The 15,289-nt window shown below is 45.6% G+C and overlaps 1 protein-coding gene across 1 annotated transcript in view; it reads left to right on the top strand.

Moving 5' to 3' along the window:
• The window catches only part of DAAM2 (dishevelled associated activator of morphogenesis 2), an 83,283-nt gene that overhangs the window by 40,761 nt on the left and 27,233 nt on the right, over nucleotides 1-15,289 (top strand). The window contains exons 4-11 of the mRNA XM_021709847.1: nucleotides 1,855-1,929; nucleotides 2,427-2,521; nucleotides 4,996-5,329; nucleotides 6,616-6,726; nucleotides 8,045-8,148; nucleotides 9,203-9,269; nucleotides 10,732-10,849; nucleotides 13,422-13,560. Of these exons, the coding sequence (XP_021565522.1) occupies nucleotides 1,855-1,929; nucleotides 2,427-2,521; nucleotides 4,996-5,329; nucleotides 6,616-6,726; nucleotides 8,045-8,148; nucleotides 9,203-9,269; nucleotides 10,732-10,849; nucleotides 13,422-13,560 (1,043 nt within the window). The remainder of the gene's footprint in view (nucleotides 1-1,854; nucleotides 1,930-2,426; nucleotides 2,522-4,995; nucleotides 5,330-6,615; nucleotides 6,727-8,044; nucleotides 8,149-9,202; nucleotides 9,270-10,731; nucleotides 10,850-13,421; nucleotides 13,561-15,289) is intronic.

Below are 15,289 nucleotides of genomic sequence, written 5' to 3' on the forward strand. Positions count from 1 at the left end.
GTCGAGGCTACAGTGGCCGGGAGCGGCCACGGCACTCCAGTCTGGGTGACAGAGTGAGACTCCTACTCAAAAAAAAAAAAAAAGCTGGTTCTGGTATCCTGATCATGGCCTTCCCTAGAAAGGAGAGTGCCGGGCTCCAGTCAGGGCTTAACTGGGTTTTATCTCTGCTCTCTGCTTCCCAAGTCACTGATAATTCTTCCTCTGTCTCTATCTCAGTGTTTCTTCTGTTCATCTCTTTCTCTGTCTCCCTCTTGCCCCCTTTCTATTTTAGCTTATTTCTTTTACTCTTGATTTTTCTTCTCTTGGCCCATCTTCCCTCTCTCCTTTCCACCCTCCCACTTTTTAGACTTAGGAGTCACAGCTTGTTCCTCTGCCCTGAGTAAGGGTATATAGGGATCAGATCCTGGTTATTCCTATGCCTGAGGCTTAAGCCTCCTCCCTCCTGGGTCTAGGCAGGGTCTGAGCTCTTTCTCCTCTGTGTTTCTATGGCTCTTCTCTTACTCTTTATGGCTCTTCTCTTACTCTTCCTGCTCAAGACGTTAGTTCCATCTCCAAGGCGCCACACTGGGCCACACTGACCGTATACACTTAGAGGATTGGATAAATGATGATTTATCCAATCCGTGTGCACTTAATGAGTACCTACTCAATACCAATGCAGGGAAGGATGTGCTTGCTGATGAAATTGTTTTTGGTGGCGAGATTCCCCTCCCCAAGGCAAAAGACAGAATGCTTGGCCTTCGGTCATGAAGAATTAAACACATATAGCCATGTGAAGTCATAAGGACCAAAAACAAAGCAGCTCTCCCGCTGGTCTATAATTTGGGTTTTATGAAACAAAACGGTGAAGATCGAGTGCACAGGGCTGAGGGATGCAGACAGAGCCAGTTGGCAGCTGGCAGAGAGGTGGGCCCTCAGGGAGGGGCTGCAGGAGGTTAAGTTTTCATGCCAATTTGGAAGCAGGAGAGAGGAGAAAGTATTGTAGGAAGCATCCAAAGTGACCAGGGCACAGAGAAGAATGCATAGGATGTGTGTGATGCCTAGAAGCAGTTCCATTTGGATGGAGAAGGCTGGATTTTCAGCCTACGTTAATATTTCTCTAACTCTCGTCATTCTTGCCCACACTTGGGGAGGAGTTGAACCTTTCTCTTGGGAGCTGAGCACTGGGACAAAGGTCCTCAGGGCTCTGCCTCCCAGCTGTACACCCCCGCATTCAGGAAAGTTTGTCAGTAATTAAATCACAGGCCTGTGAGGGACTCCAGAGTCTTTCTAAAACCTGAGACCTTGGGAGTCTCTTTTTCTCTCTTTTCACAAAGGTACTATTTATTGAGCACCTACCATGTGCTAGACACTGCACCACATGCTTTCCATCGGTGTTCTCAAACTGAGAGAAAGACTAAGTTTTTATACTTCCAAACCATCACAGACCAATACTTCTGAAAAACAAGAGAATGAGATTATCAGAAAAATAAAATAAGCTGTACAAAATATAAGCATGAATGTGTGTTTGGTTCAACAGTTACCAAATTATATTTTACTAAACACAGGCAGAGCAACTGTGACGGGAAATAATAATTTTTTAAAAATTGTACCTGTTGATCATGGAGAGTACATAATACTCTGGCAGACTTTCTGCTCTTGTAATTGGCTGGACGTGAGAGTCAATGTCCGTTCCTTATCCACATTTTACCAAAGGGGAAGTGGGAGCCTGGGAGATTTAATAAATTCCTCCAAGTTACCCCATACGGCAGGGCTAGGAGATAAGTCCCTCTGCCATCATAGGATGAAGCTCAGGGTCTCAGGCCATGGGCCTGTCTTGCTGCTTGGTCCAGACTGTTTTTTTTCTTATTCCAGGAGCAGGAGGATCCCAACAAGTTGGCCACCAGCTGGCCTGACTATTACATCGACCGCATCAACTCCATGGCTGCGGTAAGTGGCTGCCTTTTTCCTGGCCTGTCCCCACCTAAAAAGACTATGGCTGAGAATGACCCCTTCAGACCCTGCCCCCCCCACCAAACTGCCTCTTCCCACTCCTTAATGCCCCACTCACTGGGATTCAGCAGCTTTCCAGTTATTCTCAACATTTTATCACAATGCACCCCTCCTCTGTGCAACTTTGGAGTCCCACGTGGACTCCAAATATTTCAACATTTATTAACCCATGTGGACATCTCACAGACTTGGGAAATAGGCTGGCCCAATACATTCTCCCCATTTCACAGATGAGAAAAGTGAAATCCAGGCCCAGGACCTGGATCTTCTCAGAGTCTGACACTCTGTCTTACTAAACCACTCCCTCATTCCCTGAGGCCTCATGCTTTCAGAGGCAAGGGTGGCCCCTGGGTCACACCTGGGCTGGGGGTGTAGGTAGCTGGGAGACAGGCAGCCCAGTGACCTCTGTCCTCTTCTGCCTGCCGGTCCCTCAGATGCAGAGTCTGTATGCATTTGATGAGGAGGAGACAGAGATGAGGAACCAAGTTGTGGAAGACCTGAAGACAGCTCTCCGGACACAGCCCATGAGGTGACTTACTTCACCCTTCCCCTCAAGCCCCCTCACCTCCTGTCTCGTCCTGTCACCAGTTGGTCCCCTAGACTTCCAAAAGCCCCCTGAAGTGTTCTGCTCCCACGCTGGTCCACTTGGCCAACTCCCCTCCCCAGCATTCCCTAGAATCTACCTCACCCACTTCACTTCTCGGTTTCTACTCCTGGGAGACTGCCAGGAGGTGAGCATTTGGGGAGAAAGGGAGATGGACACAGGAACGTGGGATAAACCTCAGGTCCTGGGGAGCTCTCTAGAGGAATTGAGGGCAAATACTTTGGGTTTTTGGAGTAGAGGGAACTAGAACAGGAGGGTGGCCAAATTGACCAGGTGTATGAGAGTTGGCTGAAATGAGGGGCAGGCTGAGTGCCCCAGCCAGGAAGGAGGTGAGGTGTTGAGAAATACTCCAACTACTAGGGGAAGATGTGGTGTCTTCGAGATGGGATTTGCAGGCAAAGAAAAGGGGATGGGTGTCCCAAAGCCATTGGACTCCTTCCCCTCCCCCAATTCTCAGTAATTTTGTAAGCTGGTTGTTCAACATAGCTTATATAGGTTTAGCCTATATAAACTTGAGATTAAATACATTATATCAAAACAAAGCTAACAAATATTGAAATTCATCACTTTCTAATTACTTATTTTTCTGCATGTTACTATAATGTATATTTTTGAGTTTATACCCATTGTGTATTCATGGTAGAAACACTATTTAACATGCTTCTCTTTCAAACTCCACATGCAATGACATCACATCGGTAGCTTGAAATTGGCTATGCTAGGAGTATTTATATCATGGAAAGAGCAAACACTACAATCAGGCCTTTTTTCTCCCCTAAAAAGCTAGTTAGTCATTTACTAGCTGGTGTGTGTGTGTGTGTGTGTGTGTGTGTGTGTGTGTGTGTGTGTGTGTGTGTGTGTGTGTATGTGTTTTATCTGGGCTGAGCTCAGAAACAAAGCCTCAAGGGAAATGGGAGCATCCTCATCCCTTGCCGCTCTGCTGAGGTGGGGCTCTGGGAAAGGGATGAAGGGAAGGATGAGGTGGTCTGGAAATAAAGAGCTGAGAGAGGTTGCCAGGCTTGTCTCCTGCCTCAGTTTATTTCAACTTCCCTTTTTGTGTGTGTGTTTGTGTGTGAGTAAGTAAGAATTTATTAGGAGATAGGAAAGCCCCTGGCAGTGGGAGGGGTCCTGAAAGAGGGTTGTCCTTAACTTCCCTTAATAACATTTGATTACAAAAGTTACATATCATGATTGTGGAAATTTTATGGATGACAGAAAAGCCTATAATAGAAAATAGTTAGAAATATCTGTTGTTAACAACTTAATTCAAGAGCATATTCTTCTGTGGCTCTAGATGCATTTGTATAACAGTACAAAATGCACACACTACACTTGGGTAACATGTAGTAATTATTTATAGCAGTTCCCTTAGTTCATTAATTATTATTCTACTAAATCAAAGGTTCTAAACCTTATGTGTGTGCACGCCATGGGAACTGACAGATGAAACCTATAGAATGCTTCTTGGGAATTATGTTTTAAGTAATAAAGTAAAATAGATTAAAAAGAAAGAACTAAAAACAAATCAATTAAATTAAAATACAGCTACCAAATATTGAAAATGAGTGAGATGATAATAAATTGTGCTTCTTTACATCTTAAATAGCAAGTGCTAAAAGCAAGCCTAATAACCATCATAATTTTGCAATGCTGGTAAGTATAAATGGTATTTTGTGATAACTTCCACAACTGTAATTTGATATGAAAATAGCCATGATTTCCTTGGGTGACAGAGTCACAGATTGTGCAAATACTACTGTCATTTATTACCTAACACTCATTTTGAGGAAAATGCTAAATTTTAGTTAGAGGTTACCAAAAAAATGCCATTTTCTTTTCTCATTCAAGTTTTGGGATCCCTGAATGCTATTTATAGACCCCTTAGACCCCTTAGAGAGCACAGATTCCAAGTTAAGAACCCTGGACTAAGTGAGCGTTAATGTTTCCTGCTAACATTCAAGATAACTCTGCTGTTTTCTTAAGGATCCCTTGAAATGTAGCTTCCCGGCTTTGATCTTTTGACTCAGTGAGTCTGATGACCTCTCTTTTAGGAAATTCTCTTTGTTTTGACTGCAATTCTCTTAATTCCCATCCCCAAAGGAGAGGAGTCTTCAGGTTTAACAGCTGTAATAATTATGATTATTACCTTCATATACATACCATTTTAGTTATGCAACTGTCAATGATATGCAAATGATGGTATTTAAAATGCAAATAAGATGTGAGTTCTTCTGTGAGGGTAGTAGGATTGTAGTGCTTTGGATAAACTTTAAATCAAGCATAGCAATAGATGGGACAAGGTACATGGTAGTACACAGGTAATGGGATAACTTTTGTAAAATGTACATGGAATCATGCAAAAAGAGCATCCCTTATTTGCTAATGGCTCTATCTGGTAGGTTTGTGACACGCTTCATTGAACTGGAGGGCTTGACCTGTCTGTTGAATTTCCTCCGGAGCATGGACCACGCCACCTGTGAGAGCCGCATACACACCTCCCTCATTGGCTGCATCAAGGCTCTGATGAACAACTCCCAGGGGCGGGCGCATGTGCTAGCGCAGCCGGAGGCCATCAGCACCATTGCCCAGAGCCTGCGCACAGAGAACAGCAAGACTAAGGTGGCAGTGCTGGAGATCCTGGGTGCCGTGTGCCTGGTGCCTGGTGGCCACAAGAAAGTGCTGCAGGCCATGCTGCACTACCAGGTGTACGCAGCGGAGCGAACGCGCTTTCAGGTGAGGAGCCTAGCTGAGTGGCCGAGGGTGTAGCCTCAGTGGGTTAGAACAGGGTTGACTTATCTTGGGAGTGTGGGCCTGAGGATTCTTTGTAGCAGAAAGTGGGAGGATGGGGTTGTACTGTGAGCTGCAAGCCTGCTTCTGGAAGGTAACAGGCAGAGAGTACTGGGACCCAGAGGGCCTGCATAAAAACACATGAAGGGCCTTAAGAGTTATGGATGTGGCTTGGAAATGGGCTCTCCTCCTCATTAGGCAGGAATATTGGCCTTCTTTATTTTTGTGGTTCTACATCTCTGAGCTCAGGCTCACGATAGGGACTCAGTCAAGAATTGCTGAACTGCTGCCTTACTCTGAATCAGTTAATTAGCTGTTGCCCGTGGAAAAGAGTACACCTTGGGAAAGATCTGGGGAGTCTCCTAAAGTATACATCACATGCAGCCGTCAGGGCTGTCTTCTACTCACCCATTACCTTTTTTCTGTTATATTTCAATTATTGCTATTGTTATCTTTTCAGTCCTATTGTATAAATCTCCCCAGAGCCTATATGAAAAATTAGTGGAGCAAAAATAAATAAATGTGTAAATAAAAAAAAAAGAATTGCTGAACTGAGTAAAATTGCTGTGGTCAATATTTTAGGCCCTATTCCTGGGCTAGTGCTTAATGTGGGAACACTGGGACTGGCCCTGGGAGCTCAGGCCATGCTATTCTCTTTTCTTTTCCTAACCTGTCCAGAAGAGTACCGGTGAGATAGATAATAAGTATAAAGTGTCCTAGCACACTGCCTGGCGAAGAGTAAATCTCAATAGATGTGAACTGATGTTACAGACTCTTACATTTTTTGGCCAGGATAGGCTATTTGTTTATTCTGTAGTCACACATTTTTGGGCACCTACTCTGTGCAGAAAGTGACTTCTGACTCTTTGTAGAAGATGCAAAAGGGTCCAAAAGCAGTGTCCATGCCATCAAGGATTTGGACAGGAAATAGATAGGAGCTATAAACAGTTGGAGCACAATTGAAAAGCAGCCCTGCTCAGCAGTATATACCAAGCCCCAAAGGCTGAGTGGAGAACAAGTCTGGAGGTACTGAAACAGGGAGTTGTGAGGCAAAATTTGCTTCTAGGTGAGATGAGGTCTGGGGCAGTCCGATTCAAATTGGACAGACAAAACGGAGTAGAGAGAACGGATGGGGACTCCAGGTAGTGGGAACAGCAGGAGCAAAGGCTCAGAGGCAGTACTTGTAGGATGCTGAGCTCTCCTCTCCTACTTTGTCCTACCTTTCCACCCAGACACTGCTAAACGAACTAGACCGAAGTTTGGGCCGATACCGGGATGAAGTGAACCTGAAAACAGCCATTATGTCCTTCATCAACGCTGTCCTCAATGCTGGAGCGGGAGAGGTGAGGTTTCTCCTTGCCCTCACTGCTCCTGACTTTCTGGACCTGGGGCAGAGTGTCGGTGTGAGTGATTGCTGGGGAAGTGGCCGAGGGGAGGGGCCCAGGCACCTGATTGGTGTGGCTGCCACTACCATCTTTGTCTTCAAATTATCTTTATAACCTCTTACCTCCTTCATTTGGGGCCATCAACGAGCAGAATGTCACCAACCTTACTGTCACCAGGGCAGCGCCATGTTAGAGGAGACTGAATGTAACCCACAGTCTATCTCATCTGTGGTTCTTCAGAATTGTGGTGAGGACGAATTCTGGCTTTACTTCCCCACACAATTCTTTTTGATTTTGTCGAAACCTGGGAGTGCCCCTGGGAGTTTCCTACATAGGTTGCATCATGCCCTGTGTGTGTCTTGGGCAGACCTTGAGCTAGGCTGGCTAGTGATGGTGGAATCACTGATGGAAGGAGGGTGAACTGGGGCCCTTATTTCTAGAGACCTGATTGTAGACTGGCTTCTGGTTGGCTAGTGCTCTTTAAACTCCTTCTGTTGGAAGGTTTGGCTTCTGGTTTCCCTTCCTTGGGAGTCAGAATGGGATTCTCAGAATAAAATAAAAATAACAGCATTAGAAGAACTTGAAGACAGGTGAACTCAAATTCTAAGGCAATCAGTTGCCCTGGGCAAGGGGAATAAGGGGCAATTTAATAATCTCTTCTTTCCCTCTTTTCTACCAGCATGCTTTTTTCTGTATGTAGTGTTGATGACCTGGGTTAGGTGAGGTGGATTGGGGCACAATCTGTCCCTAAGATGCTGACATCACTGTTGGTCAGCATCAGCTGTTCATGGCTAACATCTACTCTGATGGGTTGGTGACCATACCTCATCAGGCGATTTTTACAAACACTATTATCCCTGTAGGTGAGTCACATTATGCTCATTTTATAAATGGAGAAACTAAAGCTTTCCCAAAGTCACAGAATTAGTAGGTGGCAGAGCAGGGATCTGAACCGAGACCCATCTGGCTCTAAAGCTTGAGCTCCATATCCTTTTGCAATACTGCTGAAGACTAGAAAATACTGGTAAGGGGCTTGAAGGACGTGAGGCAGGAGACATAGAGAGAAGCTAGGCAGTGAACTTGCTTTAGAGAAATAATAAGGTCAAAGGATGTCTCTCGCTCACTTCTTAGAACTGTGAGACTTGAAGCAGATCCGGGTGAGTTTGTTGCAGGAGATGTACTGAAACTGTGGCTGGGGTGGTGATGAGGGCTCCACTGGGACTGTTGTAGAAATGAGACCAGCCAATGAGTCTGGCCCTCCTTTGGTGACCCCCAGGATAATCTGGAGTTCCGCCTACATCTACGGTATGAGTTCCTGATGCTGGGAATACAGCCTGTGATTGACAAACTCCGGCAACATGAGAATGCCATCCTGGACAAGTAAGGCCCAAGTCACCTGTCCCCAATGCAAACTGTGGGGACAGTACCTCAGTTGGGGATGGTCAGGACCTTTGTGAAGGCTGCCCTTTCCACTGGAGGCCACCTGCCATACTCAACATAGATTCAGAATCAGTTCTGTGGGGGGTATGTCTGCCCCGCCTGTCCTCTTAGCTGACCTGCTTATCTCATCTCTGAAGGTATAGACAGGTGAACCCCTAGTCCCCAAGCATGGCAGTACTGCCTCTCTGGGGGACATTTGGAATTAGGTAGGAGTCTTCTTTGGTTTTCAAACTGGTTGGTGGGGCAATACAGGTATTGGTTTTTGGGAGTCTGGAAGAATGATAAATGTCTAGTGCTGTCCTGCCCAACAAAGAAATAAATGCCCCATATAAATGCACTCTATAAAGCCTTTGTTGATCAAAGGATACAATATAATTCCCACATAATACCAGTGAGGCCCCTCTGGTCCTGTTCCATTAATACAAGTTATTTTTTGACACTGGGTTTTTAGGGAGAGAGAATGGATCCTTCTGAGGTGGTGTAGGTGGGTGTGTGAATGGGGGTAGAAAATGAGGGAGAGATTAGTTTTGAGGGCTGACTTGGGGACAGAATGAGAATACTGAGGAAGATAGATGCAGGGCTGTGGTCCTTGACTGAGAGGGATTTTTATCTCCCAGGAGACATGGGCAATGCCTGAAGACATTTTTTGTTTGTCACACTAGGGGGTGCTACTCACATCTAGTGGGTAGAGGCCAGGGATGTTGCTAAACATCCTACAATGCACAGATCAGCCTCCCATAGCCAAGGATAATTGAGCCTAGAATGTCAATAGTGCCGAAGTTGAGAAACCCAATCTGAGGGACCCTGAAGGAGGGTCATCTTATAAAGGAAGAGGGAGTGTGGGCCTACAGGCAGTGGCCTTAGCCTCACCTAAATAAAAGCTTCTAGATTTAGCCAGTGGTCGGGGGGAGGAGGGAAGTTGAAGGGGTTATAATCCTCAACCAGAGGTGTTCTGAGCATAACGTTCACTCTATCTGTCCCCCATCCTATCCAGGCATTTAGACTTCTTCGAGATGGTCCGGAATGAGGATGATCTGGAGCTAGCCAGGAGGTTTGACATGGTGAGAAGCCCATGGGGTGGAATGATTGCAGTAGGGTTCCAGGAGGCCACTTCTCCAGACCCTGTGCTGCCGTAGAGCCAGTGTAGGCCGGGTGCCCTGGTGGGCACCCTCATGGCTAGGTCCTGTGTGCTAGAGTTCTCCAGACAGAGCCAATGGCATATATAGATACAGATTATGAGGGACACTCAATAGAGGAATTGACTCACACAGTAATAAAGGCTGAGGAGTCCCATCATAGGCCATCTGCAAGCTACAGAACCAGAGTAGAAGAAGGGTGTTCCATTTCTGGAAAAGATAGAATTTAGTTTTCCTCTGCCTTTTTGTTCTGTCCAGGTTCTCAGTGGATTGGATGGTGACTGTCCACAGTGGGTGAGGGTAGATCTTCCTTACTCAGCCCACTGATTGAAATTCCAGTCTCTTCCAGAACACCCTCACAGACACACCCAGAAATAATGCTTTACAGCTATCTGGGTATCCCTCAATCTCAATCCAGTCAAGTTGACATATGAAATTAACCGTCACATCCCATTTCTGGAGCCCTGGTACTATGGTGACTCTGGTGGGCCATCCTGGTAGGGCATCTGCCCTGGAGAAGACTGAAATTTCCAAAGGAAAGAGATCAACTTCATGCATGTGATTAGTCTCAAATACTTCTCCTGAGCTGATTTTTTCCTGCCTTCCAGCATTTTCTGAATCACCTCTCCCTATCCCTAACCAGGTCATGCTTAGAAAACCAAACTGTATTTTCTTTTCTGCCTTGGAAACCCTGAAAACACACAGCTCTGCAGCTTAAACATTGAATTATAAAATCCATAACCACATAGAAACCAACTTTTGGGTGGCACTTGATAGTCACCAAGTGCCATCCCTTATATTTTCACAAAATCTGGATTTACAGATAAAGAAACAAGGTTAGAGAGGATAAGCAGCTTGCCTGTTGTCATGCAACTAGAGAGTAGAGCTGGGGTTTGAACCAGGTGGTGGACCGATGCCACCTGCTACTTCAAATCATCTGTACCCCTGCTTCCTTCTCTTAGTTTGGGTTACTAGTTCTCAATGGGGGCGATTTTATGCTCCTCTTCCCCGGAGCCCATTTGCAATATCCGGAGACGTTTGTAGTTGTCACAACTGGTATGAGGTAGTACCACTGGCATTTGATAGGTAGAGGTCAGGGATGCTGCTGAAACTCCTACAATGCACAGGGCAGCCCCCACAACAAAGAATTATCTGGCCTAAGATGCCAACAGTGCTGAGACTGAGAAACCCTAGTTTATGTAATGAACATATCCCCCTCCTCCTTTTCTCTGTCTGTCTCTCTCTTTTTAAGCCTGAGCCAGAAGCAGGGGAAGAACAGCTCTCCTGGGAGATGGAGCTTGGTGGGTGGAAACAGGGACTTCTCTCCCCCTGGTCGCTTCTGTTGCTGTCTTCCCCTTTCTATTCACTGTGCCTTCCTCTCCCCCAGGTCCACATCGACACTAAGAGTGCCACCCAGATGTTCGAGCTGATCCACAGGAAGCTGAAGCACACCGAGGCTTATCCCTGCCTGCTCTCTGTCCTGCACCACTGCCTGCAGATGCCCTGTGAGTGCCCTGTACTGGCTGCTTCCCTCAGCTGGACCTCGGGGCAGGTGGAGACAAGGCTTCTAGACCTCCCTGGGTTGAGGGGTCTGATCACATCTCCCTCTGCAGTCGCCCTCAGGAGGCCAGATCCTGTGACTGGGGCCCTGCTTCTCCCTCCCTCCAGGGGTCAGGACTTCCACTGACACCCAGAGAGGGAGCTGGGAACTTGGCTCTGAGTATCTCCAACATCCTAGTCCCACAAGCAGTAGCTTGATCACTGTGGAATCAAACAGCTCTGGCTGTCAGCTCATGTCAGGGAGTGATCAGTCCTCTTGGGGAGTTTCAAAAAAAACTCTGTGCATGAGGGAGTGTGTGCAGAGATGGATGTGGAATGAGCATGTTTTTTTTGAGTTGGAGTCTCACTCATTCGCCCAGACTGGAGTGCAGTGGCATGCTCGTGGTCACCCCATTGTTGACCTGCTGGGCTCAGGCGATCCTTCTGCCTTAGTCTTCTAAGTAGCCAAAACTACAGGCATGGGCTACCACACCCAGCTTATTTTTTTATTTATTGTAGAGATGAGGTCTTGCCAAGTTGCCTGGGCTCTTCTTGAACCCGTGGGCTCAGGCAATCCCCTCACCTTGGCCTCCCAAAGTGCTAGAATTACAGGCTTAAGCCACTGCGCCCAGTCGCTTTTTTTTTTTTTTTTAAGTTTTTATCAACTCATCCATCTAATTCTCCCTGGCTTCCACTCTAACACCCTTGCCCCTGCCTCTCCCTACAAATACCAAATTGTCAGCATCTATCAGAGCAGTCAGCTAAATTCTTAAGATTCAGGTGTGCACAGTGATTGAATAAATTATACATAATTGCTAATAGCCTCTCCAGGATGCAATTTGAAATGAGCTTTAACTGTAACATTTGGTACTTAAGTTCCTCACAAAAGAGAATATTATGAAAACTAGTGTAGCCCATCATAATGGGCAACCCAGCCAGACTCTCCTTAGTAGGGGTGCTGGCGGTATTGGTTATCATGGTGATGGTGACAACTACGATTTATTACGTGCCAACTCTAGGCCAGACATGATGTGAAGTCCATTAGTGCATTATCTCTAAACCTCAGAATGACCCAAGGAGTGTACCTTATCTCTAGTTTACAACGAGTTAACCTGAGGCTGAACAAATTCTTATTTATAGAAGGGATGTATATTTCTTTGGGGTTAAGGATTGAGATAAAACATGTTTTACAGTCAGGCTCGGTGGCTCAGCCTATAATCCCGTGCCTTTGGGAGGCTGAGGTGAGTGGATTGCCTGAGCCTGCGGGTTCGAGACCCACCTGGGCAACTTGGCGAGAACTCATCTCTAAATAAATCAGAAATTAGCCGGGTGTGGTAGTGTGCACCTGTAGTTCCAGCTACTTGGAAGGCTGAGGCGGAAGGATCGCTGGAGCCCAGCAGGTCGAGGCTGCGGTAGCCGGGAGCGGCCACTGCACTCCAGTCTAGGCGACAGAGTGAGACTCCAACTCAAAAAAACCCCCCAAAAACATGTTTTACCTCTGTGAGCCAGTGACCTGGCTCTATACTGTCTTCCTGGGTGAAAGGTAAGAGAAAAACTATGTCACCTTGAGATTCATGTGTCTGTAAAGTGATAGAAAGGATAGACGCAGTGACCTGGTCCAAGAAACTATCCGTTTTCCAAGACTCAGCCCAAAGGTCTTCATGAAAAACATGGAAGTCCCTGGAAATATGACTTCTTTAGCTCCCAGGATTCCTGTGTTTGCTGTTCCATGGATAATGTGAATGGGTCCTTGTATTCTGCCTCAAAATGAGACATTGCAAGACATGATCTTCTACCCAGTGGGCATTACAGTTTGACTTTGATGTTAGAATTGCACTGCTGGTCACTAGAGATGAAGTGCTTGGGATCAAGGACCAAGGAAGGAGAGCTTGTAGCTGTCACACAAAAAGGAAGTCCGTATCCATCCCGACTGCATTAGAGGGGATGAGAGTGGAGACTCATGAGATCATGCACAACACACAATGCCTTTGCCTTCATAGTTCAAGGTGACCTCCACAAGAAGTCTTCTCGGATTCCATTATGCACTCCTCTAACCCATTTTAGTCTCTCTCAGGGCACACCTGTTATCAGGTTCCATTCATCTTTTTCTGCTGAGCAAAAGTGTAGATAATCCTAAAATCTTTTTAAAAAAATTTCCCTGGAGACTTCATTATTCTGCATGTAATATTTTGAAGCAGGTGCTTTTTATAGATAATGTAAAAAGTGATCTGCATTCCCAGGGCATAGTATGCCCAGGGTCAAAACAGGGAAGATAGGCAGGCAGAAGGCATTTCAGGGAGTAGAAAAACAGATCAGGTGGGTGGAGAGGAGTTGACAAATTCCTAGACAATCAGATAATCAGGAGATTGAATTAGTGAGTCACCATTATCAGCAACAGCATTGCCTCTTCCACCAGACTGGGTGCTTACCATGGGTGGGAGGGGCATGCCTCATAGCCCTAGCCCAGGCAGTGACTCTAGGGCAGGACCCCAGGGGACTTCAGAGCTCAGTAAAGAGTCCATGCCTGTTATCCCTCAGACAAACGGAACGGTGGCTACTTCCAGCAGTGGCAGCTCCTGGACCGCATCCTCCAGCAGATTGTCCTTCAGGATGAGCGGGGCATGGACCCTGACCTGGCTCCCTTGGAGAACTTCAATGTCAAGAACATCGTCAACATGTGAGCAGTGGCCTTTGCCCTGTCTTCCTCTACCTTCCTCATCTCTCTCCAACTCTGGTCTCACCAGTGAAACCTCAGTTCTAGTTCTCAACCCAGACATCCCCAGACGGGTCTTGAGAAGCACTGTCCAATAGATCTCTTTGAGCACATGGACACACTCCATACCTGTGCTGTCCGATGTGGTAGCTAAATGTTGCTACTGGGTACTTGAATGTGGCTAGCATGACTGAAGAACTGAATTTCAAATTTTATTTCATTTAAATTAAATTTGAACAGCTGTATGGCACATAGCTAGTGGCTACTATCATGGTCTGCACAGGTGTATAGGGTATATACTCTATACACATTAACGTCAGCAAAGTATGCTGCATAGATTAATTCCAGTCTTCTAGCATGTTTTGTTTTATTCATTTGTTTTTGCTTGTCAGAGTCTCACTCTGTCACCCAGGCTGGAGTGCATTGGCACACTCATGGACACTGCAGCCTCAACCTCCTGGGCTCAGGCAATCCTTCTGCCTCAGGCTTCCAAGTAGCTGGGACTACAGGCGCATACCACTAAACCTAGCTATTTTATTTATTTATTTATTTATTTATTTTAGAGACGAAGTCTTACCATGTTGCCCAAGCTGGTCTTGAACTCCTGGGCTTAGGCAGTCCTTTCGCCTCAGCCTCCCACAGTGCTGGGATTACAGGCTCCACTGTGCCCAGCCCTAACATGTTTTTGTATGAGCTAAGAATAGGTTTTACATATTAAATAAACAAACACAAGAATATGTGACAGAGACATGGTATGGAAAACCTATACTATTTGGCCTGACCTTTTAAAGAAAGTTTGCTGATCACTGACAATAGGGCATGGCCATTTGATCACCAGGCTGCTGGATGAGGCTGTCAGAACCTAAGGATTTCATCACCTTTTACTGACCCTGGATAGAAAAATACAGATAAACAAATTTAAATTCACATCAATTAATAATAACACCTCACATGAGCACTCTAATTTTAAGATTTTACTTAACTTGCAGTGTGAGTTGGAGCCAGTTGCCCTTGAGAAGATAAATTGGCTTGCAATGATTCTTTCTATTACATTCCAAAACCAAACAGAAAAGAATTAAAATAATTGTTGAGCAATTCTAGCTATTGTTTTCATTTGCACAATAGTCAGATGTTGATATAGTTGAAATCCTAAGTGGTATATTGGACAAACGCAAGTAGTAAAGTGATCAAAAGGCAGCTTTAGTTTTGTTTTCTGGTAATTCTTTATACTATTCAGTGGGGCATCCCTCCCACTGGCAGAGGATGAAAACTGCTCAGGTTCAATGAAGTTTTTACTCCTTCTTGGGGAATAGAAGTCCTAAAGTCACTTTAAGCTGCAACATTTTCTCAAATCTGTACCTAGAGGACTAGTCCCAGATGGGAGTCAAAATTCTAGACTTGATTTAGCTTTTACTCTTTCTCCTCTGAGGACTAGGGAGGGACAGGAAGTTGGAGTGAGAAGGGTGTGTGTTCACGCACATGTGTTTGCATGCATGCGTGTGCATGTGTGTGTGTGTGTGTGTGTGTGTGTGTGTGTGTGTGTGTGTATGAGACCATTAAAAAAAAAAAATATATTGTCCCACTGTCTTTTTGCTTGCATTGTTTCTGATGACAAATCTGCTTTCATCCTTATTTTGCTTTTTCTGTATGTCTTTTTATCCCCCTCTGAATACTTTAAATGATTTTTCTCTTT

This window comes from Carlito syrichta, unplaced genomic scaffold (genome assembly GCF_000164805.1).
Source record: "Carlito syrichta isolate Samal-C Ts95f unplaced genomic scaffold, Tarsius_syrichta-2.0.1 Scaffold287502, whole genome shotgun sequence".
Classification (NCBI taxonomy): domain Eukaryota; kingdom Metazoa; phylum Chordata; class Mammalia; order Primates; family Tarsiidae; genus Carlito; species Carlito syrichta.